This window comes from Cyrtonyx montezumae, unplaced genomic scaffold (genome assembly GCF_038088225.1).
Source record: "Cyrtonyx montezumae isolate F1298 unplaced genomic scaffold, pur_monq_1.0 scaffold_45, whole genome shotgun sequence".
NCBI lineage: Eukaryota > Metazoa > Chordata > Aves > Galliformes > Odontophoridae > Cyrtonyx > Cyrtonyx montezumae.
In genome coordinates, this window is record NW_027072051.1 from 1,005,110 (window position 1) to 1,032,890 (window position 27,781).

The 27,781-nt window shown below is 60.0% G+C and overlaps 5 protein-coding genes across 6 annotated transcripts; 2 read left to right on the forward strand and 3 right to left on the reverse strand.

Annotated features, from left to right (window-relative positions):
- TIMM17A (translocase of inner mitochondrial membrane 17A) lies at window positions 1–5,643 on the reverse strand. Its single transcript, XM_065747557.1, has 6 exons — window positions 5,555–5,643; window positions 3,715–3,814; window positions 2,578–2,641; window positions 2,195–2,323; window positions 1,706–1,816; window positions 1–424 (listed from the first exon to the last, which is right to left on the reverse strand). Exons 1-6 carry the CDS (start codon window positions 5,578–5,580, stop codon window positions 354–356), a joined length of 501 nt encoding a protein of 166 aa, XP_065603629.1. The 5' UTR covers window positions 5,581–5,643; the 3' UTR covers window positions 1–353.
- A 2,891-nt stretch (window positions 5,644–8,534) lies between these two features.
- LMOD1 (leiomodin 1) lies at window positions 8,535–16,917 on the forward strand. The gene is made up of 3 exons (XM_065747568.1): window positions 8,535–8,964; window positions 14,666–16,231; window positions 16,708–16,917. The coding sequence occupies exons 1-3, from the start codon at window positions 8,704–8,706 to the stop codon at window positions 16,732–16,734; spliced, it is 1,854 nt and encodes a 617-aa protein (XP_065603640.1). The 5' UTR covers window positions 8,535–8,703; the 3' UTR covers window positions 16,735–16,917.
- Window positions 16,918–17,905: 988 nt separating this feature from the next.
- LOC136055661 (myb-related transcription factor, partner of profilin-like) lies at window positions 17,906–19,641 on the forward strand. The gene is made up of 2 exons (XM_065747517.1): window positions 17,906–18,386; window positions 19,023–19,641. The coding sequence occupies exons 1-2, from the start codon at window positions 17,954–17,956 to the stop codon at window positions 19,529–19,531; spliced, it is 942 nt and encodes a 313-aa protein (XP_065603589.1). The 5' UTR covers window positions 17,906–17,953; the 3' UTR covers window positions 19,532–19,641.
- Window positions 19,642–20,243: 602 nt separating this feature from the next.
- Window positions 20,244–22,883, reverse strand: SHISA4 (shisa family member 4). The gene is made up of 5 exons (XM_065747433.1): window positions 22,799–22,883; window positions 21,915–22,086; window positions 21,114–21,247; window positions 20,618–20,797; window positions 20,244–20,539 (listed from the first exon to the last, which is right to left on the reverse strand). The coding sequence occupies exons 1-5, from the start codon at window positions 22,863–22,865 to the stop codon at window positions 20,493–20,495; spliced, it is 600 nt and encodes a 199-aa protein (XP_065603505.1). The 5' UTR covers window positions 22,866–22,883; the 3' UTR covers window positions 20,244–20,492.
- Window positions 22,884–23,319: 436 nt separating this feature from the next.
- INAVA (innate immunity activator) lies at window positions 23,320–27,716 on the reverse strand. Of its 2 annotated transcripts, XM_065747522.1 has the most exons (9): window positions 27,616–27,716; window positions 27,088–27,199; window positions 26,560–26,672; window positions 26,349–26,468; window positions 25,939–26,152; window positions 25,321–25,374; window positions 24,844–25,234; window positions 23,863–24,439; window positions 23,321–23,697 (listed from the first exon to the last, which is right to left on the reverse strand). In XM_065747522.1, exons 2-9 carry the CDS (start codon window positions 27,140–27,142, stop codon window positions 23,605–23,607), a joined length of 1,617 nt encoding a protein of 538 aa, XP_065603594.1. In that variant the 5' UTR covers window positions 27,143–27,199; window positions 27,616–27,716; the 3' UTR covers window positions 23,321–23,604. The 2 variants fall into 2 exon arrangements, with proteins under 2 accessions (XP_065603595.1, XP_065603594.1); XM_065747523.1 differs by lacking the exon at window positions 25,321–25,374 and having other exon boundaries at window positions 23,320–23,697.
- Window positions 27,717–27,781: the final 65 nt, after the last annotated feature.

Sequence of the window (27,781 nt, forward strand, 5' to 3'; positions counted from 1 at the left end):
GGAATTCCAATTGCATTCACTGTGGATGGTCAATGCCCATCCCAGAGAAGGCTTCACAGACATTCACTTCAGCCCATGGCCAAAGGATTACAAGACTCCATTTGGTCCTTCTCTTAAATCTCCATGTATTCTATCAGACACGTATTAACATTACAGCAATGGAATCTGTTACGAATAAATAGATCTGCCATCTTCTAAAAGTTCTGTGCAGCTTTCCACTGACAAGTGCTGAAGGTCCTCTCGGCATGGTTTGGGTAAGAGACTACCACTGGTGTAAAGACATACCGTATCCTGATCCTCCAGCCTTTCAAATTACAGCTCAGCTACAGTACGAACTAACAGAATGAGGATGATCACTGGTATTGTCTGTAGTCACCAAACGGAGAGGGCTGCAGCTGGGAGGGGTCATCTGTGAACTGAGGGCCTGTGGAAAAGGGAGAAGGAAAAAGGTCAAAAACACGAAAAGAAAAGGCATTCTTCCTACTGAAGCATGAAACACAGTGTTCTTCTTTGAACAAATCCCTTCTGAAATCAGTGAAGCCAATAACGACTTCACGTTTGATTTTTTTCATTCTAAGAAAATCAGGAGCTTTACACCTGTTTCAATAAGGAACAATTCTTATTTAAATCTCTTTTACTGCAAGAGAACAAATCAGAACAATGGGAGGGAAACATTTTCAGCCACCGAAAGGCACTGGAAACCTATGCCTTACTGCCCTGCAGCTGAACCTGAGCACTCTGTAAAGGTTCATCCTTGGTACCTTGCCCCACAATAAAGCAAGGCAGTGAAATGGAACGAGTCGTCGTGGATCAGCTTCCCAACTCCTCTTACTGACATTCTGCTGAGGGAAGCAATATGCTGCTTACGTGCCAAGCTTCAAGAGAATCCACTGTGACAGACAGATGATACCTTTCACTAAAGCAGGTTCATTTTAAAAAGCTCTTGTATTACAGAATCGTTGTAGAAATTGTACTAATTCAGACAGAACAAAGAACGTCAGTGAACAAACCTGAGAGAGGAATCCTACCAGGAATTAGTGGCTTGCCACTAATCCTTTCAACACAAGTGTTTTTGTCTGTATTCCTCCCAAAACGAGGTGGGGCAACAGAGGTATTAATTATTTCAAGCAGGCAAGTATTTACATAAATGGTTACAGACTCACTGACATCTCAGCTTGTGTTGCACTTAGAAAACAAAAGGGATCTGGTTTCTGGAAATCCAATCATTACCACTACCCCTCTTTGAAATCTCCTGTCTGTATCTGCTTGATCTTTACCACCTCACTAAAATCAGCTGCATGCAGCCCACAGCTCAGCCTGGCAGCACTGCTCCCAGCCTCACAGCACTGTTCTGATAACACCACCCACATCTGCACATTTTGCTCAGATGAATCCCAAGTCTCTCTGAAGCCCCATGTTCCCCTGTGCCTGGAACAACACCCCCCCCCCCAATTCCTATACCTTTACACTGCTGAGTGATAGCCAATCTTGCCACTTCATTTAGGTGTAGATGTCTCTAGACCTGTCATCCCACAAAGAGAAAATTTAAAAGCTCTTGTGTGCAGCAGTGTGCAGCTCTTCTCTGACTGCTTACAGACTTGGAAGCTGTCAAGTGGTGGAGCAGATTTACTCCACAACAGGACTGGGTGCATCAGCAGAGGCTGCACAACAGAAGCCTCGTGCTGCTGCAGTGAAGGCTCCTTACCATTCTGAAACTGTGCAGAAGCAAATCTTGTTAAGAGAATACCAGCTCCTTCAATTAAAGCCAGGAGAATCCCTCCCATTGCAGCAGAGCCAACCATGGCAACGGGTCCATCTAAAAAGACAAGGACAAAACGACACTTGTTTCTTTTTTTGTTGCATTACTTTGCATGTTACAGCTCTCTTTCTATACTTATAACCTCTCCTACGAGCAGACTCAGTCATAATTTTGCATTCATTAAGCCTCATTAGTATCACTAATAAAGGAATAATTACTAGGCAACTCTTCCTCGGGGAAACAAAGGAACAGTGGTAACGTTTGAGAACATAATTATTACTTTCATAAGCACAGGACACAAATCTAAGATTATCTTTCAGTTCTTCTTACAAAATGAATTCCAGTTTGGGAATCACAGAATTCAGCTTCACTGCAGTGCCCATCAGAATACAAAGCTTTCTCCACGAGTTCCCTCCCCAGAGCTCCCCTTCTTACTCCTGGCAGCTAAGATGGCTCCAGTCAGGGCTCCGCTTGTGATTGAATTCCACGGATCTTCTTTCCCCCTCATTCTGACCATGCTGCAGTCAATCATGGAGAACAGACCTCCCCACACTGCAAAGCTACCTGCACGTTGGGACAAAGAACAGAACCAGTTCAGAGAAAGCAGACGAGCCAACCTTACTGCAGCCACACCACCAAGACACGCTCGCTTTCACACGTGTTCAAGCCCAGCAAGAACCAAACACAGATTAAAACCAAGTCACATACACATTATGCATGCACACGTATTTCATATACAACCTCACTAATTCACATTTCATGACAAAAAGATTGCCAAACGATGATTACAATGGCAGTGTGAGTGAGCAGTGGGTTACCTCCCAGCTGTGGAGCTCTTGTCTTAACAGCAGCCAGACTTCCCCGCAGTCGGTGGTTTACTCCCTACAATCAGGACAGAATGAATGAAGTCTTTCCACCACAACGTGCCAGGGGCACCACATATTTCTAAGCACCATGATGAGGAGCTTACAGAAATTGCATTTTTACAGCTCCTTTACAACTTAGGACAGTTTTGTAATACACCTGTGAACTGCAGAAATGAGGTACGACCATCAGACATTACCTTAAAGAATTTAAGTGCCTTTGTGAGTGTGCTGGGAACTGATCGAGAGCTGCACGCTCTAATACTGCATTATTCTGGGAGATTAAAAGAACATACACTCAAGCTTTGTTTTAGCTTCAAGCATTTGGAAGCACGGATAGGTTTACTTTAAAAGTTTCAAGCAAAATTAACAACGTGGTAAAGCACATAATCCTGCTTGTGCTAAGTGTGCAGGATCCGACTGGCTTGGGAAAAAGTTATTAATTTTATTCACAAAACTCAAACTGATGGCTTATTAAGGAACTTCAGGCAATGAAACTGTCACATATGAACACCAAAAACCCACTCTCCACAAAAAACCCTTTCATCCCTTGTAAGCCCCTTCTGTAAAAGCCAGAGGAATGTTTTCAAGCCTATGTTCAAGGAGAAGCAGGGTATTACTTTTATCAAAATCTGCACCACGTTTGAAGTTGAGATTTTGCAGCTGAAGAAAGCAAAAACAACTGATTTTCGTTACCTAAATTTCAACTTCCACATTCCATTTGTGCTTTTCAACATAACCCCACTTTCAAACAAATTGTGTTATTAAAAACATTAAGATTTAATCAAAGGGTCAATTACAGAAAGCAAAGCTCCCTAATATAATTCTGAAGGAGAAAGATTCCTCCTTTGAGCCTTCTCACTTGTCAAAGAAAGGCAGAGGGGCAGTCCTCTGCCCTGCTCTGCACTGCCTGCCACACTGAAGGCTGAAGGGCAGCCAGCAGCAGGCACCCCATGCTGCCTTCAGCAGCAACAGGGAAAGCAGAGCTTTCACCCAGGGAGAGGAGAGACCTAGCTGCATGCTGCTTAGTGACACACAGCCCACTGCACTGTGAAAGCACTCCTAATGCACTGCTCAAATGGCTTTACTTACCACTGGGGAATTCCTGAAGCCCTTGATGGCCTGGAAAATGCCACCTCCTATTGCTCCCATGGTGAAGGCACCTCCACAGTCATCCACTATCCTCCAGGGACTGTAAAGGAACACAAAGATGGAAATGCATGTTCCATCATGTCACGCTGTGAGCTGTGGGGCAGACCCACCACTCACACCTCTGGTGGGAATCCACCATCCAAACGAGTGGCACAGAGCCCACAAGAGGTGCGAGGAAGCAAGCCTGCCCACCACACTGCTCACTGCAGCAGTAAGCACTGCATGCACAGTGCTCACACGTGACACAGAGGGGTATTTCCATCACGGAAAACCTCCACAGGAATCCAGCTGACAATCAGCTCTGCCCTAATTATGTATTATAACTTTAATTTAACTCGTTCTCATGATCTACACAAAACTTGACTGGCAAATTCAAACAACACAGCTAGCACAAAACACTGCTTTCCTGAGTTGCTCATACTTTTCCTTACTTCTGGTTATTGAGAGACTTCAAAGTCACCTGCTGTTAAACTGAAAAGGCTTTTTCTGATGTACCCAGGGTCTTTGAAGTTCACTAAAACAAAACACAGCAACGCCTGTGCAGAGCTGCCAAAGGGCAACCTCGTGGAGCATCAAATGCTTCCAAACAAGCAGCACCTTCCTCCCAGCAAACGCTTTCAACTGCAGAGACGAGCTTTCATGTGGGGCTCACATCCCCTTCAACACTGCTGCCAAGCATGAGAGCTTTGTAATTCCCCTGCTCCTGCGAGCACCAGCCTGCAATTAGCCGTGCTCCTGCTGCTGGGAATTCTGCAGCGTATGCACAAACCACGCTCTTTTGTTTCTTTCATCTTACATCAAAACCTGACAGTAAAAGCCAAGCACTCAGGTGGCTACGACTGCTGCATGGGCAGCGAGCAGCAACCCCAGCACGACACAGAGCTGCAAGCCCAGGGCTCGCAGACCCTGCACTAAGAGCATCAGTGTGCTCTTGTGATCTCACTCAGTTCCTGCTCCTTTTCTGCTGAACGCTCGCCACACTGCACGTTTTGCCATGAGTTTTTAACCTGCAGAAAACTCGTTCTCAGTCCCTCGAGCAGCAGTGGGAGGATGGACTGCTGCCCACTGTGCATCACCCTGCTTTTTCACTGCCTGTCACAGCTCCCACCTCCCATTCCTAACCACCCCCCTCTAGTTTTTGATGAAATCAGGTGATGCAGCCCCATTTCACGCTTTATTATCACCCCTCTAAGCCGCTGTCAGAGCTGAGCTGAGCTCCCTGCCCACAGCAGGGGGGTTGAAACTAGACGATCAGAGGTCCTTATCCACCCAGGCCACTCCATGACCCTGCACGCTGCCTCCTGCTCGCTCCTCGCCGTGCTTTTCACTGCACCTCCTGCGCTGCCATGAACAAAACACTCCGTCACAGCCCTCAGCCTCCGTCAGCTCGATAAGAGCGGCCTCGTTCAATGGCTCGTCACAGACCCAGGCCACAAGAAGGGGCCCTCCCTTCCCCACGGCGTCAGAGCGTTCCCACAGCCCAGAGCCCAACGGGGACGGGGACCGCAGCCGAGCACGCCTCACAGGAGGGCCCACAGCGCGGGAAAGCGCTGTGAGGAGAGCAGGGGGCGGAGGGGCGGCCGCGGCCCCACACGGCTCACGGCGGCGGGCCGCAGTGACGCAGCCCGGAAGCGGCGGCCATGACAGCGGCGTCGCCAAGGTCACCTCCCGCCCCCTCCGCCTCCGCCCCCATCCCGCTCCCGGAGCCGCCGTGTCCCCTCAGGCGGTGCCCGCCCCGCTCGCACGCGCTCCGGAGCCCGCCACGGCACTCCGTGCTCACCACGGCTCCCGCGCGTACTCCTCCATCTTCGCACGCGCCGCCGACCGCGTCCGCCCTGCCGCCCCGCGATTGGCCGCCGCCCCCCAGCGCTGACCAACCGGGGAGGAGGGCGGGACGGCTGATGTCGGAGTGGCGCATGCGCTGTGCCCTTTGGCCACGCCCCCGGGGGCGGAGCTGAGTGGGTGGGTCCTAGTGCCCGGCGCGTGGCGGTGCCGTCGCCTGCCCTGGGCGGTGGGCGCCTGTGTCTCTCAGGGTGGGCTGAGAGCGGCGGGGAAGTGGGTTCCCGGCTGCGTGTCACAGCACTCAGTCTCCCCACGCAGCCCTCTCGTGTAAGGGTTCCCTCAGCTGCGCGTGGGTTGTGCCCCAGGTGCCACGGGGCGCTCGATCGCGCTGATAAATCGTGGGCTGAAGCGGTGGGACGGCTGATGGGCTCCAGCGGCTGCAGCTTGATGTGAAGGGGTCCTTGCAACCGCGGCTCCGCGGGCGGAGTGCCACGTTTGTCCCCATCGAAGGGCGCGGGGAAGCGGTGCTGCAGCGCTGGGTGCCGCCAGGAGGTGGTGGTGCGGCTCCGGGAGAGGGAACGGCTGGAAAATGTCAGAAGCGCAAAACCACGAGGATTTGAAGGGACCTCCCGGCCCCAACGCGGGTTCCCTATGGCAAGCTGCGCAGGAACCTGGCTCTGGTCAGCCTGCGGTCCACCACTGATCTGCCAGGACCCCAGGTCCTTTTCTGCAGAGCGCCTTTCCAGCGGCTCAGCCCCCATCCTGTACAGCTGTACAGGGGGAGATTTGGTGTGGGGCTGCGGTTGGGCTTGGGAGGGCTCCTGCTTGAGAGGCTGGGAAGACCTGCAGCATGGAGATGCTGCTTGCTTTACAAAGGACGTGCTGTGAAATGCAAAGGTCGGGGGCTCAACCTTCCCCCCTCCAGGCGATGAAGGAAGGGGCAGATAAAACAGTTTGGGGGAATCCGTCAGTTTCTCCTTTGTGCTCCACCAGCTGATAGGAGAAAAGGCAGAAATGCAGCTGGGAGTGGGCTTGGGGAGTTCTGCCAGAGACCCTCAGGTGCGACTTCACCTCACTCCGTGTTGGATCCTCATCCCTAAGACGTGGCTGGTAACACTGCTGTGTCCCAGAGGAGACAGCTGGTATTGCCACCGAGGTGATCCGTTGCCATGGGAATGGGAATCCCGATAAGAGCAGAGGATGCAGAGCCATCAGATTTGCAGGTGATGGAGCTCCGTGCTGTGCTGCACTGTGCCATGCTGTGTATTTCATGCTGTGCAGAGCTTCTAGGGGCCAGCACTAAGTCAGTGGTGGCTGCAGCACGAGGACCCCGTGCATTTGCACAGCCCCAGCTGCTGCTGGCACATGAAGAGCAGCCACTGCGACCATCTCCAGAGTTCTTCCTCTTATTCTGCAGTGAAACCTAGATATTTTTTCCAGTGTTTTCTTCTGGCACTGAGAGCAATGTGGAACATGGTGGTTTCAGAGCTACGCCAGCATCCAAAAGGATGCATAACAGCCAAGATAAATCACAGTGAAAACACGTGCTGTAAGCTGGGACCAGCTGGAGCGACCCCTGATCCTCTCCCTGCCTTCCTGTGGTCAGTGTGGATGGGAAGCACAGGGCACCAGGGAGATAGGAGTGATGGGGTGATGTGGGACGAAATGCAGTAGCACGGTGTTTAAGAGAACGCACTTGGAAACTGAAAACAACAGTTCCTTCCCCAATCTGGAAGGAATCTCAGCTGTGTGTCTGAATCATAGGAAGGCTATGAGCAGGAGCTGAGTGCTGCAGTGCTGGAGATAAGCAAAATCCTAGAACACAAACAGCCCGTGCTTCCCGTGCAGATGGGGAATGTCTGGTCTGCAGCACGAGGCGCCCAGGGGCTCACCTGGAGCAGCCCGTGTCTGTGCACGGGGTGAGATCTGAGCTACCAGACAGCAGGGAGGGTAATCGGGCTGGTGTGGAAGATCTTAGAGCTCATTCCAGTGGGGGAGGCCAGAATGCTGCTTGCATGGGCTGGGAGAGGGACCTGAGGCAGTAAGCAGGCAGTAAATACCAGGGGGGGGATGATAAGGAGTGAAGAAAAAGGGTGAAGCCATCAGCATATCAAATGGGCACAAAATGTTGTGCATGGGGTAAAGCTGCTTTGAAAGTTGGAGAGAAAGAGCACATCCACCACGTCCCCCTGGGAGAACTTGCAGATGCCAGTAAGCTTCGGGATTAGGTTGATGGAAAGTAGGTGCCTCCAAGCAAAGCCCAGGCTTAGGGCACTGCCTGAACCAGAAGCAGAAGACAGTCAGAAATTCAGCCTGTGAAGGAGGAGGGATGTCTGTAGGGCTGGGCAAGGGGGAATGGGAGAGCTGCGATGAAGAACAGCTGCAGAAACCCCTGCAGAGGATGGGGAATGTGCAGAAGCACTGACCAAGCACCCCATGGCCAGCACGGGGCTCAGACCCACGGAGCAGAGCCGGGTGGGCACGCAGTGCTGGTGCCTCCCAGGCTTTGCACCTCCTCCGTGCAGACAGCAGTCCACACCAGCACCTCTGCCAGCCCCTCCCTGACGGGCTGACCCCGCAGACACTGGGGAGCACTGGGATGAGGATGGAAGAAGCTCGGGGATGGGCACGCTGCTGCAGATTTCAGCCTGGAGCTGTCAGGAACACAGCACCAAGCTGCCCTCCTGGAAATGGGGGGCTTGGGGCAAAACTGACCCTGTTACCCACACCCTGGGGCCGGGATGCCCCCCCCAGCCCCCGGCTCCGCAGCCTGCCAGCTGCTGTGCATTTTTGCATGTTTTTCTCACTCCGTTGGCCCATTGCCTTTAAAAGGCTAAATGCTCCGAACTAAATTTGGTCATGCAGCTCTGCATGGTTCCCTGGAATGTCCTCGGGTTTCAGGCTGCCCCGACAGCACCACTCCCCGCCTCCCCCCGGGCTCCATTGGCTGCGCCCTGGTATTGGCCAACCCTTGGGCCGAGGGATGTCCCCTCTCCATCAGCACCGTACCCCGGGCTGCAGAGCTGAGATTTAACACTTCAGCACCTGCTGCCGCTGCGGGAAGCAGTGTGAGAGCCTCGGCTCTGGTTTTTTTCTCCTGCTTTGGGTACCACAACAACCGCAACCGTGTCTCGCCAAAGGGCCAAGATGTCCAAAGTCGCCAAATATCGGCGACAGGTGAGTGAAGATCCCGACATAGACAGCTTGCTGTCGACTCTGTCTCCGGAGGAGATGGAGGAGCTGGAGAAGGAGCTGGATGTGGTGGATTCCGACGGGAGCATCCCTGCAGAGCAGAGTGAGAAGAAGCAAGCAGACAGCACCCTGGCCAGCACGCAGAACCACGACGCCGTGCTCAACCACCACGAGAAGGAGCCCAGGAAACGTCTGCAGAGGGAGCAGGCGGTGGATGTAAGTCCCATCTCCCCACGCCGGGCTGCTCCTGGGGCAGCTCTGTGCGTGAGAGCTGTTTGAAGGGACTCGTTGAGGAGTGGTGGGCAGACCAGGGGATGGGGCAGGGAGCTGGCAGCCAACGAGGGCTCTTGTGAGCTATCCAAAAGCCAAAGCTGCTGTCAGGGGGATTCTCATTGCCTCTGAGCAGGGCTGGGGGCTTCAACAATCTCTGTTCCCTGTGGAATAATGGAAGGGAGAAGTTTGCTGCTTGGTGCACATCGCTCCAGGAAGCAGGATTTGCCCTAAGCCGCTTCTCTCGTGTTTATCATCCAGTTACAACTCGTTCTTTTATTTGGGTTTGGGTCCGTTTCTCTCCTTCTCTGCATCGGGTAAATCCTCTAAGATCTTGCTCAGGGCGAGAGAACATCGTGCCAGCCCTCATCCCATGCATCTGTGCGTCGCCTCAGTGGCTGCCAGTCCCACTTCCCTGCAGCGTTTATTAACCTCTGCTCTAAGAATATTTGGTATGTGCTCGGTGCGTGGGAGGCTGGGAAGCATTTGGTTTCCCTCGCTTTCCACGGCAGGCTGAGCCAGAATGCTGAACTGAACTGCAGCAATGCTCCTGCAGGACAGGGCTAGGATCCCTGCTTGGGCTGAGGCATGCACGGCTCCGAGCTGCTCTGCTTCCAGCAGTGCCTGGGCAGAAAGGTGAAGGGAAAACCTCAGCTCCTCCTGGAGCAGCGTTTTGGAAGCAGTGCTCCGTTTCTCGTGTCGTGTTCTGTTGAAGGACCACATCCAGGAAACGCTCTCACCGAAAGGTTTTAACAAGAAATGAAATAACGGAGAGCCTTTGGTGGCTGAGAGCGAAAATCTGTGCAGAAAGGAACGAGCAGAAGATTGGTTTCACTCTCAACTCCTTCTCAGCATCATGGAGAGAGTACAGAGGTATCATAAGTATTTGTACAGAGCACTTTGCATCTTAAAAACGTGGTAACTGTTTCCTGGGACACTTTTTTTTTCCTGGGACACATTTCTTGCACACTGAGAAGAATCTGTCCTTCGTTAGGGGAGCGCTCACTGAAGTGCGGACTGCGTTGGGACACTGAAGTTAAAGTGCAGGAAACTGGTCCTACAGAACCCACTGGGCAATGAAACATTATGATTTTTATGATTCTGAAGTTAGCCTAAATCTGCCAGTGGTAAGTCCCTTGTAAGGAGCTCGGCCGTTGCCTACTCAGTAAAATGAGGTGGATCTTTCATCCTTGAGTGTGTTGAAATACAAGGGTGTGACGGGGAAGCAGTGGCACACTGCGGGCTGTGCAGCCCGGAGATGCACTCCACGATCCCTGTGGTCCCCTGCTCTGTTCTGCCACGGAGCTCCTGTCCTGACATGGGTCCGGGGAGCAGCCAGAATGCAAACAGGGAGAGATGAGAGGTCCAGGTTTCATTTGGAGTCCTACACAAGGGGTTAAGCATCTCTCCCAGGCTGTGAGGACACCGCAGCCATCGCTTCTATATGTGGTGCTCAGCGTGGGCTGGGGGAGCAATTCCCACCACACAATTCCCCTCCCTGGCTGCCAGAGCTCTGCCTGCAAGGCCTTCCCTTGGCTGAAAGCTGCAGACCACGGAGGGTCCGATCCCCCCATCCCCTCCTCCCCACACTGTGGATGTGCAGAGCTTTGCCGAAGTGGGAAGCAGTGCATTTCAAGGGGAAGGGTTTGTGTCCTGCCAGTCTCCCAGCTCTGCTTGTGGTCTTTTCTCAGACTCAAACCTGCTTCAGGCATCTCAACTCCCTCCTAAAAGCTGTGTGTGTGTTGGTGGGGGGTGGGAGGGGGAGGGCAGATCTGGGGTTGTCGTGACTCCACAACAACACACTGTCTTTCTCTGCGATGAAAAGGGCAAACTTGGGTAACTAGGAGGCAGTTTATAAACAGCCCAAAATAGATGTGAGCTTTGCCCTGACTTCTCTGCGCTGCACAGCCAAATGCATAGCTGGGCGATGCATTAATTAATTAATCTTCATTTCCTATTGCCAGCGAGTGCTTGGGGCTGTGCAGCTCCTCGGATGCACCCCTGCTGCAGGCCTGCACCTCCAGGGAGGGCGGATTGATAATGCTCATCACTGAGTAAATGAGATCTCTAATTGCTGCAGCAGGCAAAGACACAGCAAGAGGAGTCCAGGCTGGGAACACGGAGCTGTTCTGAAGCAGTGGCACTGAGCGGTGTGATTAACTGAGCTGTGGTTACCTGGAATCTTTGCAGCGTGCCCCTTCAAAACTCCATGGGATGGTCCTCCAAGACCCTCTCTGTTTCTCCTCCCTGGTTGCTGGGGTGTGCAGGTGGAGCTTAACTCAGCACTGAGAACAAATGGTGCCACAGCAGAGGAAGGTGGTATCCATGCAGGTGAGGTCCCCACTGGGGAGTCCTTCTGTGACACCGTGGGGGACCACGTTGGCATTTCAGTTTCATGTTTGTGGCCAAATGTTGTGGGGTTTTTTTTTCATGGAAATATCTGGAAGAAAAACAAGCTCTGAATGTACACAGCCGGGACAGACTGGAGGGGAACCACAACAGAGGGAAAAACACCAGCTGTATCATTCCTGAAGCATCTTACTGCTCTGTGACTAACAGCTGGATTCAAGCTCTGTTTATCAGCCCATCCTGTTGGTACAGTGGGGCTGCTCCTTCCCCCCCCAAGGACCACCGCCTGCCATGGCCTTCCCAGAGCTGCCAGTGGTGCCAGGGGCACCGTGCGCCTGCAAGGAGCCCCTCTAAGGGCACGAGTGGGAAAAGCTCAGTGTTTCTGCTCAGCCTGAAGCAACGCCAGGGAGCAGGAGGGTTGTGTATTTACATAAAGCACCACAGGGATGCAGACGAACCCGCGGAGATGTTCAGAGCGTTGGGCTTATATGGGCCGAGCTGCCACAGGCAGGGAGCTTTATTGTCTGTTTATGTTTTGCTGATAAGGAGATACAGGGAGCAGGAAAAGGGCTCGAATCGGTGACGTCTCGCTCTTGTTAGCAGCATGGTGCCATCGTTTGTGTGCCACGGTGGTCTCTGTGGCTCAGAGCAGGGACAAATCAGCCGTGCCACTTCCCCAGGCTTTGCCATGGTGGGAACAGCAGCTGGGTGCCACCAGCAGCCAACAAAGCATTTCATGTGCAGCTCCTGGCAGGGAGGAGGAGTCCATGGGCAGCAGCACAACGTGGCACGGCGCTCCATCCCTTCCTGCCCATCGCTCTCCTCAGTGCTCCTTCAGTCTGCTGCAAACGAGACATCCAAAGGAGGGCTTGGAGATGCACACAGTGCCCCTCGCAGCCCCAGCTGGGGAGAGGATGAGCAGAAGAGAGGCCTCAGTTTGGGAGCATCCCATTGGTTCTGAGCTGGGAAACAACGCGTGGAAGAAGAAAACCTGGACTTCTAAAACCAGCTTTTGTCAGAGAAGGAAACTTCCCATTTGCAAAGTACCCAGCAGCTCTGAGGGCTCCTTGGGAAATGGCTGCGAGTCACTGCAGGCGAGCTGGGGCTGTTCTATTAAGGGAAACGCCATTGGGACTTTTGTTATCTGCTTTAATTCACCAATGAAGGCAAAGCAAGGCAAAAGTCAAGGCCAGGAGCTGGCCGGTCCCTGGAGGACAGCGTTGGCCTGGGAAGGGCGAGGATGTGTCCAGCACTGGGGTCAGGAAGGCTGGAGCAGAAGGGAAAGGGACAACGAGGCACCACGTTAAAGTGACAGCAATGGCAGAGGGGGGATGGGGCAGGAAGATGTTCACATCACGCAGAGCTTCAGCATGCAGAGCACAGCTTGGGGAGAACAACCCTCCCACATGGGCAAAATGATCTGTGTTTGGACAGCAGGGGACATCCCTGTGTTCTGGGAGCTCCTCCAGCTCTCTCACCCCTTCTCCCATGGCCGAGCTGCACGACGGCTGCATGCAGGCAGGATGCGTGCTGCTCCCTGCTCCAAAATCCCCTCTGCCATTGGGATTTGCATGGTTCCCATGGGCTGCAGAGCTGTCCTGTTGCCTGCAGGGGTGTTGTTGTCACGGCAGGGGCTGTGGGAAAGGGATGGTCTCCAGGTGCTCGGCGCAGCCCCTTGCTCACCCACAGCCCCGTGGCAGCTCAGCACGGGGCTCAGTGCTCAGCCTGGTCCTGTCTGCTCACACCGGGCTGTGAGTGCTTGGATTCCAGGCAAGAAGTTCCCGGCCTGCTTTGCCTTTTAAGGAAGCATCTGAGTGGGTTTGAGGGTTGCAAATGCTAACAAGCAATGGCAATGCTCATTTTAGTCTATTTAGAGGAAACGGGAAGGCATTTCAGTTCATCAAAACACTGGTGATTAATCAGCCCAGTACCAGGCTGTTTTCATTAGGCTTATTTTTAAAGGTCTGACACGCAGGGTAAAAATATTCCCCTAATAATGGCACGGAGGGGTGCTGAGTGCCTGTTTCTGGGTGCCCAAGGTAAATATGGCTGAAGATGGCCACGGAGGGGCTGTGGGGATGGCCCCAGCCATGCTGCAGGAGGCAAAGAGAGGAGGAGGAGGGGACAAATGTTTCCCCCCTCCCCCTTCCCCTTCTCCTTCCACCTCCCCTTCCCCTCCCTTTCTTTCTCCTTCCCTTCACTTTCTATTTCACCTTCCCCTTTCCCTGCAGTGGTCGCTGCTGCCTTCCCTCTCTGCACTGGACATGTGGCAGCAGATCAGGACAGAGCTGCTTTAATGATAAGAGCACTAACGATGTGATAACAAGATAAGGCTTTGCCTTGCAGGGCTGATTATTTCACTCTCATTTTGTCTTATTTGGAGAAATCCGTTGCCTCCTCTAAGGATGGGAGGTTTTGCAGCAACTTCTCCTCAGAGTTTTCCTCCTGTTCTTCAAGATCTGCTTGTTGTTGGCCAAAACCTTTACTCTGTTTTGTCCTGGGCAGTCGGGGAGCCCCCAGCCCTCATCACTGAGCTGCACAACGCAAGCTGGAAAGGAGAAGGCTTTTTGAAGCTCTGGGTGTGGGGTTGGGGCTGCTGGCTGCAGCTTGAGTAATGGAAGAGAGGGGGCTGGAGAGCTTGAGGGGCTGTACAAGAAACCTCCACCCCAGAACATCCCCCAAAGCCTTTGAAAGGCTCTGCTGGGCTCAGTGTGTGAGGCAGCAGGGCCCTGTGCCATGCACCTCCTGCCACAGACCCCGATGCCTCTTTGTCAGTCTTTTGGGATGGCACAGTGCACCCCTGCCCCATCCCCACCCAGGAGCAGGCACACAGCTCAGAGCTGGAGGTCTTGGCAACCCCAATTCCCCTTCCACCCTCACTGCTGGGGGTGGGGACGTGGCTCTGTGGGTCTGGCACGTGCCTCTGTGCCGCCTGCCCAGGGTCCGTGCTGGGGAGCCAAGAAATCTCTTAGCTAAATAAACAGTTTCATCCCAGATGGCATCTGTGTGCACGCCAGGTACATGCTGTCCCTGTGGCTGGACTGCTGGTGGCCCAGCCAGTTCTTCCCACCAAGCAGCGGTCCCAGAGGGCCAGCACAGGGCTGGGATGGGGCTGCTGTGGGGCCCTGGATGCAAACTGGGGGTTCAAGGCACAGTGCTGACCCTCACGTGCTCCCCAGGCATGGAGAGGGGAGAAGGAAGATAAAATCGCTGGAGTTACCTGCAGGCATTGCAGTAAGATGTTGCCCTGCACTGCAGGCTGGGCCCCACTGACACCTCCGTGTTCCTCTGTTGTTAGGAAGGCAGGCTGGACGAGAAGAAGGAAGTCAAGAACGGAGAAGAAAAGGGTAAAGAAGCTCCTGCCAAAGATCTGGCCAGAAAACGTGATACAGGAGTGGGGAAAGACTCTAAGAAGGAAGAAAGTGCTCAGAAGACAGAGCCAAAAACTAAAGAGGAGTCTGAGAGCAAAACCAAGGACAAGAAAGCCATCAACGACAAGGTCAAGGCCATGGAAAAAAAGCTGATGGGCAAAGACAAGAAGGAGGAAGAGAAGGGTTCGGCTGCTAAAAAGGATGCGGAGAAGGACAAAAAGGAAGAGAAGGGCTCAGCGTTAAAGAAGGATGTGGGGAAGGAGAAAAAGGAGGAGGAGAAGGGCTCAGCACTGAAGAAGGATGCAGGGAAGGAGAAAAAGGAGGAGGAGAAGGGCTCAGCAGCAAAGAAAGAGACGGAGAAAGACAAAAAGGAAGAAGAAAAGAGGTCAGCACTGAAGAAGACCACAGAGAAGGACAAAAAGGAGGGAGAGAAGAGCTCAGAACCGAAGAAAGAGGCAGAAAAAGACAGCAAAGGAGAAGAGAAGAAAGAAAAAGATAAAAAAGAGGAGGAGAAGGGCTCAGCTTCGAAAAAATCCAAAGCAGATGAGAAGGAGAAACCCCAGCCTGAGGCAGAGGAGGAGGGGAAGGAGGAGGCCAAGGCAGCGTCCGAGAGCAGCCCCACCCCCACCCCCAGCAGCGCCCCGGAGCAGCCCAAGGAGGACGAGGCCTCGAGCATCTTCGACGAGCTCATCGAGAAGGTGAAGAACAACGACGCCGAGGTCACCGAGGTGAACGTCAACAACTCGGACTGCATCAACAACGAGACCCTGGTGCGCTTCACCGAGGCGCTGGAGTTCAACACGGTGGTGAAGCTGTTCGCGTTGGCCAACACCCGCGCCGACGACCACGTGGCCTTCGCCATCGCCATCATGCTGAAGTCCAACAAGGTGCTGACCAGCATCAACCTGGACTCCAACCACATCACGGGGAAAGGCATCCTGGCCATTTTCCGGGCGCTGCTGCAGAACGACACGCTGACGGAGCTGCGCTTCCACAACCAGCGGCACATCTGCGGCGGCAAGACGGAGATGGAGATCGCCAAGCTGCTGAAGGAGAACACCACGCTGCTCAAGCTGGGCTACCACTTCGAGCTGGCCGGGCCCCGCATGACCGTCACCAACCTGCTGAGCCGCAACATGGACAGGCAGAGGCAGAAGCGTCTCCAGGAGCAGAAACTGGCCCAGGAGCGCGGCGAGAAGAAGGATCTGCTGGAGGTGCCCAAGGTCGGAGCCCCAAAGGGGTCCCCCAAAGGGTCCCCGCAGCCGTCCCCCAAAGCGTCCCCCAAAAACTCTCCCAAGAAGGGGGGAGCGCCCGCGGCGCCGCCCCCTCCCCCTCCTCCGCTCGCCCCACCGCTCATCAACGAGAACCTGAGGAACTCGCTGTCCCCGGCCACGCAGAGGAAGATGGGGGACCGGGCGCCCATGCAGGAGAAGAGCTCACGAGATCAGCTCCTGGCTGCCATCCGCTCCAGCAACCTCAAACAGCTCAAGAAGGTGAGTACGGGGCTGCGGCGGGGACGACTCCTGGCAGCACTGGTGTGCTGGGTGAGGTCACTCGGGTAGCGCAGCGGGGGGGCTGGGGACACAGTGTGGGGTCTGTGGCCCCAGTGCAGAGCACAGGGTGGGGACAGACCCATCCCTTTGCAGAGCACTCAGAGTGGGGAGATCCATCCCCTGGCACAGTCCTCAGAAGGGCACGTGGTGTCAAGAGATCCATCCCCTGCGTGGGGTCAGGGGATCCATCCCTTAAAGGGACACGGGGTTGGGAGATCCCTCCCAGCACAAAGCCTCCCTTTCCACTTTGTACCCCTAGCTGCACTGCTCTGGGGTATGGGGACAAGCAGAGCCTGGTCAGGAAGGAACAGTGACCCCAGAGCTCTGAGCATCCCCAGCAGCACAGGCTGGGTCCCAAACCCACATCAGCCCCCACCACCGACCAGTTCCTGGTAACGGGGCATCTCCTCCTGCAGGTGGAACTACCAAAGCTGCTGCAGTAGGGAGCGAGATGCTCGCCTGCCTCGTGACTCTCACCGTGACGAGCCCCTGGGGACCCTGCAGTGACCGACGCCGAGGAGCAGCGATCTCTCTGGGACTGATGGAGGAAGGGCCAGGCCCGAGGAGGGCCGGCACGGTGCTTGGCTGCGGCGCGTGAGAAAGACCTCGTATTTATTGTTTGTACAGTTGTGATCCCTCAAGCTCTTTCTGTTGCCAACACCGTGCCCCACACTGCTTGGGGACGCCGAGAACGGATGGGGGGACTGGTGGAGTGTCCCTGGCCACATCCCACCCTGATATGGGGAAAAGGGAAGAGGGGAGGTGGAAATGGGGCCGGGGGTGCACTGAGGGGCTGCGTCCCCCAGCCCCATCCGGCCTGAGGCAAGCAGATGGGGACAGGTGGGTCGTGGGGTCATGGTCGTGGCGTGTGCCCTCATGGGGTCTCCACGTGGCCGGGAGGGTGATGGGGTGAACACCGGGTGATGCAGGGGGGTGGGATTTAGGGAGGTGGTGGAGAGCTGGAGCAGGAGAGGGGGTCACAGCTGGGGGTGCCCACATGGCCGTCCAACCCCTGCAGGACACGAGATCTGACCTCTCCTCCCGGACATTTGTCCCTGTGCAGAAACTGAGTGCTCCGTGGGGCTGCTCCTGGGAGGGGCGGGGGGGGGAACAACGGAAAGGGATAACGCTGTCACCTGTAGTGTCACCCACAGTGTCACTCCACCAACCGTGGGCATAAGTTTGGGGCCTGCCCCGCTGCGAAGCCTCGCTTGTGGTCTGTACACCCGCGGCCACCGCATCGGCAATAAAGCTTCACCCAACGCTTCAGCGCTCCTCAGGCACGCAGTGAGGGACAGCCCCCCCTCCCCAGCTCACCACGGGGGCTGCGCGCGGGGACGCGCGGGGACACCGGGAGCCCAAACCCGGGCGCGGCGCGGACCCCGCGGGGCAGGAACGCCGCGGCCGGCAGGGGGCGCCACAGCGCGCGGGGCGGAACCGCGGGCGCAGTACCGGCGGTTCCCGGCAGGGGGCGCCGTAACGCGGCCGAGCAGAGATCGCGGCGCCGCCGCCCGCCCCGCTCCGCTCCCGCGGCGGCGGCCGCTCCGTGCGGCGGCGGCGGCGGCGGAGACAAAGGCGCGGCGGTGCCGTCGGGGGTGGGGGGGAGGGGGGAGGGGGGGTCGATGGGCGTCGGGGCGGCGGCATGAGGCGGCGGCGGGCAGCATGGCGGCGGCGCGGCGGGGGCTGCTGAAGCGGAAGCCCAACTTCACGCTGCAGGAGATCGAGATCCTGATGAGCGAAGTGCTCCGCTACGAACCGCTGCTCTTCGGCGCCGCCGCCAGCACCGTGAACGCGTACGAGAAGCAGAAGATCTGGTGGAGGATCACCAACAAAATCAACGCCGCCGGCCGCAACCAGCGCGACATCGGAGAGGTGAAGAACCGCTGGCGGGGGCTGCGGCGCCGCGCTAACGACAAAATCACGCGGCACCGGCAGGAGCGGCAGGGCCCGGCCCCGCGCACCAACCCAGCCCGCCACCACGGGGCCGCCGCCGGCACCGGCACCGCCGAGCTCGGCCCCGGACCCGCGCCCGTCTGGGGACCGCGCGGCGGCGGAGCGCAACCGCTGCTCGGAGGGGACGGGGCGGCACCGCGCGGTGCGTGGGGGAGCGGAGCGGGACGGGACGCGGGGGGAGCGGGGAGGGGACCGGGAGCGGCGGGACAGGTGCGCGGAGGGACCGGGATGTGGGGCAGTGGGGGTGGGGTGGGGACGGGGATATGGGGGCGGATATGTGGGGTAGGGGACCGGGAGCGAGGAGGGGATATGGGGAGTGGGACGTGGTGGGCTGGGGTGGGAGCGTAGGAGGGCTGTGATGGGGAGGTGGGACAGGGGACTGGAATGTGCATGGGGATAGGGCCGGGATAGGGACTTGGGTGCGGGGACGCACAGGGATGTGGTGGAGTCAAACAGGGACAAGGGGGAGCGGAGCAGGGACATGGAGGGGTTGGGACAGTGACGCGGGCAGAGGCACAGAAGGGCCGTGGGAGGACCGGGACCGGGATGTGGAACGCGGGTGGAGGGATGAGGGACATGGGTGGGGGAGGGGGGGGACACAGGGCTGGGGGTGTACAGAGATGTACGGGGAGACGGGATGTGGGTGCTCCGGGCTGGGGTGTCCCCATGACAGAGCACTTCCTGTCCTCCCACCCCAAATCCCAGCACTGGGGGCTCCCGAAGACCACCACGGGGGTGGGGGGCGACAGCGATGTGACATCGCTCCCTTCTGGTGCAGGTGTGAAGGAGGAGGTGGTGAAAGAAGAACCGGTGGAGGTGAAGACGGAGCCCTTCCATGACCCCACAGACAGCGGCCCCGTCCCGGCACGGCGGCAGCCCCCCAGCAGCACCCACACACCCGGCGAGGGCTGGAGCCCCCCCCAGCCCCCCCAACCCGACCTGGGGATACAGCCTGAACCTCCGGGCTGCGACTTCCCCAGCAGCATCCTCTTCGAGCCGGACACCGAACAGCTCAGTGACTGCAGCGAAACGGGGGGGGGGGCCGGGGCGACGGCGGATGGGAGCCCCGACGGCAGCGCCCGGCTCAGCCCGGCCGAGCTCCGCCTCATCCGCTGCAACGAGCGCCTGGTGCGGGAGATGAGCGCCTTCCGCAGGGAGTGCGCCGAGAGCCGCCGAGAAACGGCCGCGGTGCTGCGCAGCATCGCTCAGGCGCTGGGGGGCCTCAGTGCCAGCCTGGCCCAGATCCGCGACCGCTACCTCGGGGGGCACGCAGCCCCCCAGCCTTGAGTCAACCCCTCCCGCCCCCCTGTTCCCCTCCCCCCCCACATCCGCGCCTCCCGCCCCGATTTAATTTTTCGGCTCCCACTTCAATAAAAGTCAGCGCTGGGTCCTGGTTTTCCCCCCTCCCCCGCTCATTGAGGGGCTTTGGTTTTATAGGAAGGGGGGGGGGACGCGGTGCTGGGACCCCAGAGGTGGGGCAGGGGGTGTGCGCGGAGCTGTGCGCACTGCGTCAGGGTTGTGGGTCCCACTCGGGCTGCTGGGATGTGGTAATCCCAAATTTAGCCCCCCACCCGTCCCCCCCCCTCTCCCTGCCGCTGCATGGTGTGAATCACTCCGAAAATAGGCAGTGAATCACAGCCCACGGCGGATGGGGGGCAGACGCGTCCCGGCCCCCGCGGCGCAGAGCGGTGGGGAAATCACTGCGCTGCACTCAGGGCTGTGGGTCCGGGGCTTCTGATCCCAAAATGCCGCCGGGGTCGGGGCGTGCACCCCCGGGTTTGTGTCGGTTGAGGGGGGGGAGGGGAGGTCGCTAAAAGGAAATGTTCGTTTTTTGGATGTTGGAATATTAAGAGGGAGGAGGAGGAACGCGACCCCGCTGAAATTTGTGTCCCCCCCCTCCTCCCCCATTAGGGTGCACAAGCATTGACACAACACCACGCCGGGGGGGGACACGCAGTTTAATGCTGTCCACTTTGGACCACGGTGCCCCCCCGGTGCTGGAGAGCAGAGGGACCCCCAGCCTCGCTCCCCCCACCCTCATGCATGGCTTCCCCCCGCGAGCACCCACAATGGGCCCAGTGTGTGGGGTGGGGACAAAAGCCACTCTGTGCTGCTTGTCCCCACAATGGACGGGGGGAGGGGGGGAGATTTCCACGAGCATCGCAGGGCAGAATTGCAGCCCTGGGGGGGGACAGCGAGTGCCCCTCAGCTGTGTCCCCTGTGGGTGTTTCCACTGGGAGAGGGGGGCTCAGGCACCGGGATAACTGGGCTGTGCGGGAACGTAGGGTGGTGGTGCTGCAAAGAGAGATAAGGGGGTCAGTGTGGGCCCCCCCCAAAAGGCTGTGGTGCTTTTAAGGGGGACCCAGTGCTCACCTGTGGGGTTGTAGACGGGGGGTCCTGAGGGGTATAGCGGGTACTGGGCGGCAGGGCCAGTGGGTGGGTACATGGCCATGGGGGTGAAGCCAGGCTGGGGGGGCACGGGGCCAGCTTTGGGGTCCACAGGGAAGGGGGCTGGCGGGGGTGCAGGGTAGCTGGCCAGCGGGATCTCAGGGCCTGCAGGAGAGAGGGCTGGGGGCTGCCACCACTGCTGCCCTGTGCCAATCCTGAGTCCCGACCCTGTGCTCCAAATCCCCCATCATACATCCCAAATCATTCCTCGCACCCTAAATCCCCCAACCAGCACCCCAAGTCCCTCCTTCTATACTCCACTCCCCCTTTGCACCCCAAATCCCTCTCTTTGCACCTTAAATCCTTCCATCTCTATCCCAACCCCCCCACACACATCCCAAATCTCCACCCTACACCCAAATCCCTCACCCCGTGCCCTCGCAGACCCCCGCCCTACACCCCCGACCCCCCCAGCTCCCACCTTGCAGGGGGGTGCGGAGGTGCTGCCGCCGCTGGTACAGATAACAACAGGAACACATGAAACAGCAGACGATGGTGGTGACGATGGCGATGAAGAGCACCACGGCCGAGGCGATGCCCGCGATGGTCTTAGGGCTGAGAGACAGTGCTCTGATCCCAGTGCCCAAAGGCAAGTGCCCAGTGCCCAGCATGGTGCTCAGCACCCAGAGCCAGCACCCAGCAGTGACACCCAGCACCCAGCAGTGACACCCAGCACCCAGCAGTGACACCCAGCAGTGATGCTCAGCACCCAGCAGTGACACCCAGCACCCAGCAGTGACCCCCAGCACCCGGCAGTGACACTCAGCACCCAGCAGTGACCCCCAGCACCCAGCAGTGACACCCAGCACCCAGCAGTGATGCCTAGCACCCAGCAGTGACACCCAGCACCCAGCACTGACACCCAGCACCCAGCAGTGACTCCCAGCACCCAGCAGTGACACCCAGCACCCAGCAGTGATGCCTAGCACCCAGCAGTGACACCCAGCACCCAGCAGTGACACCCAGCACCCAGCAGTGACTCCCAGCACCCAGCAGTGACGCCCAGCACCCAGCAGTGATGCCCAGCACTCAGCAGTGATGCCCAGCACCCAGCAGTGACCCCCAGCAGTGACTCCCAGCACCCAGCAGTGACACCCAGCACCCAGCAGTGATGCCTAGCACCCAGCAGTGACACCCAGCACCCAGCAGTGATGCCCAGCACCCAGCAGTGACCCCCAGCAGTGACCCCCAGCACCCAGCAGTGACCCCCAGCACCCAGCACCTGAATGCGAGGCAGTGCCGCTGCTGGCGCTCGGTCAGGAGTCGCGTGGGGTCGTAGCAGCAGTACCGCTGGTGGCACGTGCCGCAGCAGAATGAGAAGGCCTTGCAGTCGAAGCCGGGGTGCCACGAGCCGTTCCTGTCCACGTACCACAGGCAGTCCTCGTCCCCCGCCACTGGGGACCACCACCCACGTCACCGGGGCAGCCCACGCCCGCAGCCCCCAGCGGCGTCCCCACATCCCTGTACCCGGCTCCACGGCGTGCCCATGGCACTACGTCCCCCTCCGTGCCAGCTCTGTGTCCCCATACTTCGCCCCATGCAGTCCCCAATTCCCATACCCTATTCTGTCCCATTCTCAAATGCCCACTCCCCACTTCATCCCACCCCACACCCCCATACCCCGCTCCACCTGTCCCCACATCCCTGTCCCCAGCTCTATCCCATTCCCACGTCCCCATACCCCCTTAGCGCGTCCCCACACCGTGCTCCATCCCACCCCCACGTTCCCTCCCGTACATCTCCTCATCCCACCTCCACGCTGTCCCCACGTCCCCACCCCATCCCAACCACGCGTCCCCCCCCATCCCGGCCCCACCCTCCCCCGCTCTATTTCTGGCTCCGGACTCCCGGAATAGCCCCGTGGAGGTTCCCGGTGCCCGCAGGGTCTCAGCGGTGGACGGCGGCTCCGCACCGCGCGCACCCCCCCCATCCCCCCCCTCGGGGCTCCCCCTCCCCGGGCACTGCCCCTCCCCGGAGCGGCCGAGCGGACGGCGGAGCCGCGCTCCCGTGTCACCGCGTCCCGCGGGCGGGCGGGCGTCCCACGGTCACAGCCGGTGTCACCGGCCCCCCCCCCCCCCCCCCCACTCCTGCGTGCCGCTCACTCACCCAGCGAAGCGGCCACGGCCATCAGCACGGTGCCGGCCAGCGGCCAGCGGCTGCCGGCGGGGCCCATCGGAGGTGCGGGGTGGGGGGGGGGGCCGGTGCCCACCCCGCGCGGTGCCGGTGGCGGTGCCGGCCCGGTGCAGGCCCGCAGTGACGCCGCAGCCGGTGGAGCTCGGCCGCCGCCCGGTGCCCCCCCGCGGCACTGCCTCCCGCCGCACGCAGCGGCCCCAGCCCGCCCCCACCGGGCGGAGCGCCCCGGCACGGCCCCGCTCCCCGCAGCCCTCCCGCAGCCCTTGCCCCGCGGGCAGCCCCTCCTGCACCGCATCCCGTCCCCGCACCCATCCCCGCACCCCATCTCCTCTCCCTATCGCTATCCCTTCCCCCCCCCGCACCCACCCCTGTATGGTGTGGGTCCCGTTCCCCGCTCTCTCCCCCTCCCCTGCTCCCGTCCCCGCCGTGCCCGCTCAGTCTCTGCCGTGCACGGCTTCACCCCAGTGCTGCTGGTGGCACTGGGGACAGAGGGACGCGACCCGAGCAGCTGGCAAGGACAGAAGTGACCACGGAGATCCCAAACGACCACGTTTATTCGGCAAACAGAGACACCCAGTTGTGACACATCTGCACTGCAGACCCTTTTGGGGTCACCGGTGACATGGGACAGTGGGGGGAGCCAGCCCCGGCCACCCCACCCCCACAGCTGTGTCCTCCTCCCGTGTCCCCAAGCCCGCAGGGGTGCGGGATGGCCGTGTCCCCACCGTCCCCGTTGCCCTGGGCCAGCCAGGCCGTGCCCCGTGGGGTCGGGGGCCGCCTCACACCTGTGTGATGATCTCGCCGTTCTCAGGCACGTAGACCTGCACGGGCACGCCGGGGGGGGAGCGCCGCAGGACGCGGATCGGGGCCGCCTGAGTGGGAGAAAGGACCCGTGGGTACCGGGACCCCACCCCGTGCCCCGGGGACACGGCCCCACTGGGAAGTGGTGGGGGCTGTGGGGTGGCAGCGGGTCCCAACCTGCCCCACACTGGTACTGCCCACCTACCCGTCCCCCCCCAGCCGTCCTTGTTCCCTACCTGAGCCCGCGGCGGAGCCCCACGGATGGGGGGCCCATCCTGGGGGGTCCCGCAGCGGTGTCCCCGGAAAGCCCCCTGTCTGTCCAGGGAATGGGGCCGAGCTCCCCGCAGCCGGGCGCGCTGGTGCCACGATTTGAGCTCCTCAGTCACCGCCGCTTTGGAGAGCCCACGGGACCCCCCCGGGGCGTAGTCCTTGAGCGAGGGGGTGCGCACGATGCGGCTGTGCGAGGGCACCAGGCGTTGGTAGCGCAGCGGGGCCAGGTCCTGCTCATAGAGGAACACCGGGGGGGCGGGGGGTGGCAGCAGCCGGGGGGCACCGCGGGGGTAGAAAGCGGGTTCGGTGCAGGGTGGTGGGGCTGGGGTGCGTGGGAAGGAGACGTCGGGGCTGCTGCTGCCCGGGGAGGTGGCGTGGGAGGCACTGGAGACGTCGGAGATGCTGTCGTCGGAGCCGGAGCGCGGCGTGGGGCTGGGGGCCGGCGGGCAGGAGGCGGGCACTGTCACTGTGTAGTACGTGGGACGGCGGCGGGGGGCGGTGCTGCGGCCCCGCGTCTCACCCGGCTCCCAGCGTGCGTCCACCCTGCAGGACAAAGGGTTGGCTTCATCCTTTCCCTCCCCCCTCCCCCCCCATCCTCCTCCCCATAGGGTCATCTCCATCATCTTCATAGAGCTAGCTTCGCCCCCTCCATGGGGCTTTGTCCTTCCTCCTCTCCGTGGGGTCACCAAGATGGAGCTAGCCCCATCCTCCTCTCCATGGCTTTATCTCCTTCCTCATCCCACGGCTCATCTTTATCTTCCCCACGAGCTATCCTGTCATCCTGTGGGTTATCCCTCCCCACGGGTTATCCGCGGCCGCCCCATCCATAGTATCCATCACCCCTGTGAACTGCCCCCCCAGGATTACCACCTCCATCCTCCCCGTGGGACACCTCCCACCTCCCCCCGGGTGCCAGCAGCCCCTGTCCCCACTCACGACACAGATACCTCAGGGACTGGCACTGTCCACGCCGGATCGCTGGCTCGGGGGTGCTGGGAGCACTGGAGCCCACCTGCCGGTTCAGCACCACGCTCCGGACGGGGATGAAGCGGTACGGGGCCACGTCCCCAGCCCCGCGGTCAGGGCTGATGGGGATGGCAGTGACAGCGGGTGGGGACGTGGGGCAGCACCGGGACCCGCGGGTTTCCCCATTCCCCTGCTCAGCACCGGTGTTCTTGGCCTTCCCGTGGGGTCCATCGAGGCTGGTCTCCCTCCAGGGGCCGGGGGGTGAGGAGGGGCACCCCGGACCCTCGCTCTGCTCCTCAGGGGCCAAGCGGGGCCACGGGCACGGGGATGGCGAGCGCTGTGGGGTGCCGGCTCCCATCGGCTGTGCCTCCTCTGCAAGACAGATAGAGCACTGGGGTGGGGGAGGGGCGGGATGTGCCCTCCCCCCCCCCCCACACACACACACCCACAGCCCTTACCCTCCTCCAGCAGCGCGGCATCCGACAGTGAGCTCTCATCCGACGCGCTGAGCTCTGCGGGGACAGCGGGGACAGCGGTGTGCCACGGGGCTCCGCGCTCCCACGGCCGCCACCCAGCGCGTCCCCGCTCCCCTCCCGCGCCCGCCTGTCCCGACATGCTCAGGGACGGCGGTGGGACCGGCTGGTCCGGCTCCGAAGAGCGCTCCGGGCAGCTCCCAGCCCCACGGCCCTGCCCAGGCTCCGCCGTGGGAGCGGGGTGCATCCCACACTGGGGTGCGAATGCCGGGCAGAGCGCGTTGGGGTGGGCGCATCGGGGTTGCGGTGCCCCCATGGGGGTACACCCACCAAAGGAGGAGGACTGGGGCACGTCTGCGGGGACAGTGCATCCACCAGCGATGAAGTTTTGGGGTTTGCTCACGGGGATGGCACATTGGGGTACGTTCCCCGTGGGAAGGAGCGTATTGGGGTGTGCTCCCCGTGGGTGGGAGATCAGGGCGCACCCACACGGAGGAGCACTGTGGGTGCACACATCGGGGGGGGGGGGTGCAGCAGTGCACTGGGGGCCCGCAGCTGTGCACATCCCTCCCCCCACAGGAGGAACCCCCCGTCAATCCTCACCCTGAGCCCCCGCAGTGCCGCCTGCAGACAGGGCCCGGCGCTCGGCCAGGAGTGTGTCCTCCAGCGCCTTCAGCTTCTGCTCCTCCTTCAGCGCCGCAGTCTTCCTCCTGCGCCGCAGCTGTTTGCTGATGTTCTCCTCCCGGCACAGGCGATGCGCAGCTCTGGCGATCTGCATCTGCAGTGCCAGGTCCCGCTCCAGGGCTCCCAGTGGATCCTAGGGGGGTGGGGGAGGGGACACTTGGCACCCCCTCGTCCCCCCACCCCGAGGACGCTGAGCACCACCACGGGGCACTTGGCAGCGTCGCATCCCCCTGCGCCCTTTGCAGTGCACCTCCGTGGGGGTGGGATGGGGAGGGGTCCCCCGCCACTGCCCATCCTTATGTGGGTGCCCCCCCAGGCCCCCCTCTCACCGCCCCGCGCAGCACCAGGCTCTCGTCCAGCTTGAAGGCGGCCCCGATCCTGCGCCGCACCTTGGGGGGCTTCTCACCGGCCTTCAGGGGGAACTCTTGGGGCAGCGTCCCCGTCAGCTCCTGGGGACGGCAGAGGGGACACTGTACGGTGACCGGAGGTGGGGGGGGGGGGGGAAGGGGTTGGCAGGGTCCCCCCCATTCCCAGACTCACAGCCTCACGCAGGCAGAGCCTCCGCAGCTCCTGCACGCACAGCTCCAGTGCCTGCTGCTGCCTGCGCACCCGCTGTGCCAGCTCCTTCAGCGGAGCCGCGGTGCTGCCGGGGCCTGCACGGACAGACAGAGGGGCTGAGCTGCGGCCAGATCCCCATCCCTGCCTCCCTCACCCCCTCAGTTCCCAGTTTTCCGGAGCTCCACGCTGGGACAGGCGCTGCTGCACCCATGGGTGCTGTGCTCACCCCACGCAGCAGTGATTTCCCAGCACTGGAGTTGGGAATTGGGAGGGGGGGGGGGGGGGAGGGGGCTTTCACACTGACTCAGCCCAACCCGGAGTGAAACGCTGCTGAATCACACTCAGTCAGGGTCCCCCTGCTCTCCAGATGGGGAACCCCCACATTGCCCAACAGCAAATTCTCCCCCACAGCGGCAGCATGGCACTTTGTCACCCCCAGCGTGCCCCTAAACGCACCCCAGGGAGGGGGCACCCATCACGCAAAACCCCTTTTTGTCCCCCACTGCTCACCCGAGTGCAGCAGGACCCCGCTGTCGGAGTCGCCCGCTTCCTCCCTGCCCTCCATGCCGGGTACCTGCAGGGAGCAAGGCGAGGCCGTGTTTGCTTTGCCTTCTCGTAGGTCCTACGATAAACAAAGGTGTGCAAACACGTGCCTGGCGGCCCGGGCTGCCGGGCTGAGCCCCATCCCAGGGGCAAAGGTGGCGGGGGCGCGGGGCCGGTTTCGCTGGGTGCCTCTCCCAGATTTTATTTCTTTCCTGTCTGGGCTGCAGGCGTTTTCCTGGGGTGGGGGTGGGATGTGCGACCGTACCCCCCCATGCCCGGTGCTCCCGTCCCTTGGGGGACCAATGGGTGGGATGGGATCAGCCACAGAGTGGCATTGCCTTCACCCCTGCTCGCGCTATGCCTCAGTTTCTCTAGCAGGAAGGTGAGCACACAGGGAAACCGAGGCAGGGAAGGGGCTGCCAGCGCTGGTTACAGGCGGCAGTGGGGCTGGGACCTCCAAGGATGTGGGGTTCATGGGGCAGGGTGCTGCCTTACCTGGGTGCCAGCACGGCGGGGCCGTCAGCACGGTGCTCGCCGCCGCTCTGCTGCGCCCGGGATGCAGGGACGTGTTTTGACTTGAGAGCAGGGGAGGAGCAGGTGAGCAACGCGGCCCCCACCGCCCGCAGGGCCTGCACGGCTCGGCACGGCTCGGCGCAGCGGG

Coding starts and splice junctions, on each gene's coding strand:
- INAVA (XM_065747522.1), bottom strand. CDS start 27,142: ATGGAGGGCAGGGAGGAAGCGGGCGACTCCGACAGCGGGGTCCTGCTG. Junction 26,673..27,087: donor CGGGGTCCTGCTGCACTCGG/GTGAGCAGTGGG, acceptor CTGTCCGTGCAG/GCCCCGGCAGCACCGCGGCT. Junction 23,698..23,862: donor GGGCTCCGCCGCGGGCTCAG/GTAGGGAACAAG, acceptor TCTCCCACTCAG/GCGGCCCCGATCCGCGTCCT.
- LMOD1 (XM_065747568.1), top strand. CDS start 8,704: ATGTCCAAAGTCGCCAAATATCGGCGACAGGTGAGTGAAGATCCCGAC. Junction 8,965..14,665: donor AGAGGGAGCAGGCGGTGGAT/GTAAGTCCCATC, acceptor CTCTGTTGTTAG/GAAGGCAGGCTGGACGAGAA. Junction 16,232..16,707: donor ACCTCAAACAGCTCAAGAAG/GTGAGTACGGGG, acceptor CTCCTCCTGCAG/GTGGAACTACCAAAGCTGCT.
- SHISA4 (XM_065747433.1), bottom strand. CDS start 22,865: ATGGGCCCCGCCGGCAGCCGCTGGCCGCTGGCCGGCACCGTGCTGATG. Junction 20,798..21,113: donor CCTCCGCACCCCCCTGCAAG/GTGGGAGCTGGG, acceptor TCTCTCCTGCAG/GCCCTGAGATCCCGCTGGCC. Junction 20,540..20,617: donor CCCCGTCTACAACCCCACAG/GTGAGCACTGGG, acceptor CTCTCTTTGCAG/CACCACCACCCTACGTTCCC.
- LOC136055661 (XM_065747517.1), top strand. CDS start 17,954: ATGGCGGCGGCGCGGCGGGGGCTGCTGAAGCGGAAGCCCAACTTCACG. Junction 18,387..19,022: donor GGACGGGGCGGCACCGCGCG/GTGCGTGGGGGA, acceptor CTTCTGGTGCAG/GTGTGAAGGAGGAGGTGGTG.
- TIMM17A (XM_065747557.1), bottom strand. CDS start 5,580: ATGGAGGAGTACGCGCGGGAGCCGTG. Junction 3,815..5,554: donor GAGTACGCGCGGGAGCCGTG/GTGAGCACGGAG, acceptor GTTCCTTTACAG/TCCCTGGAGGATAGTGGATG. Junction 2,324..2,577: donor AAGAGCTCCACAGCTGGGAG/GTAACCCACTGC, acceptor CCCAACGTGCAG/GTAGCTTTGCAGTGTGGGGA.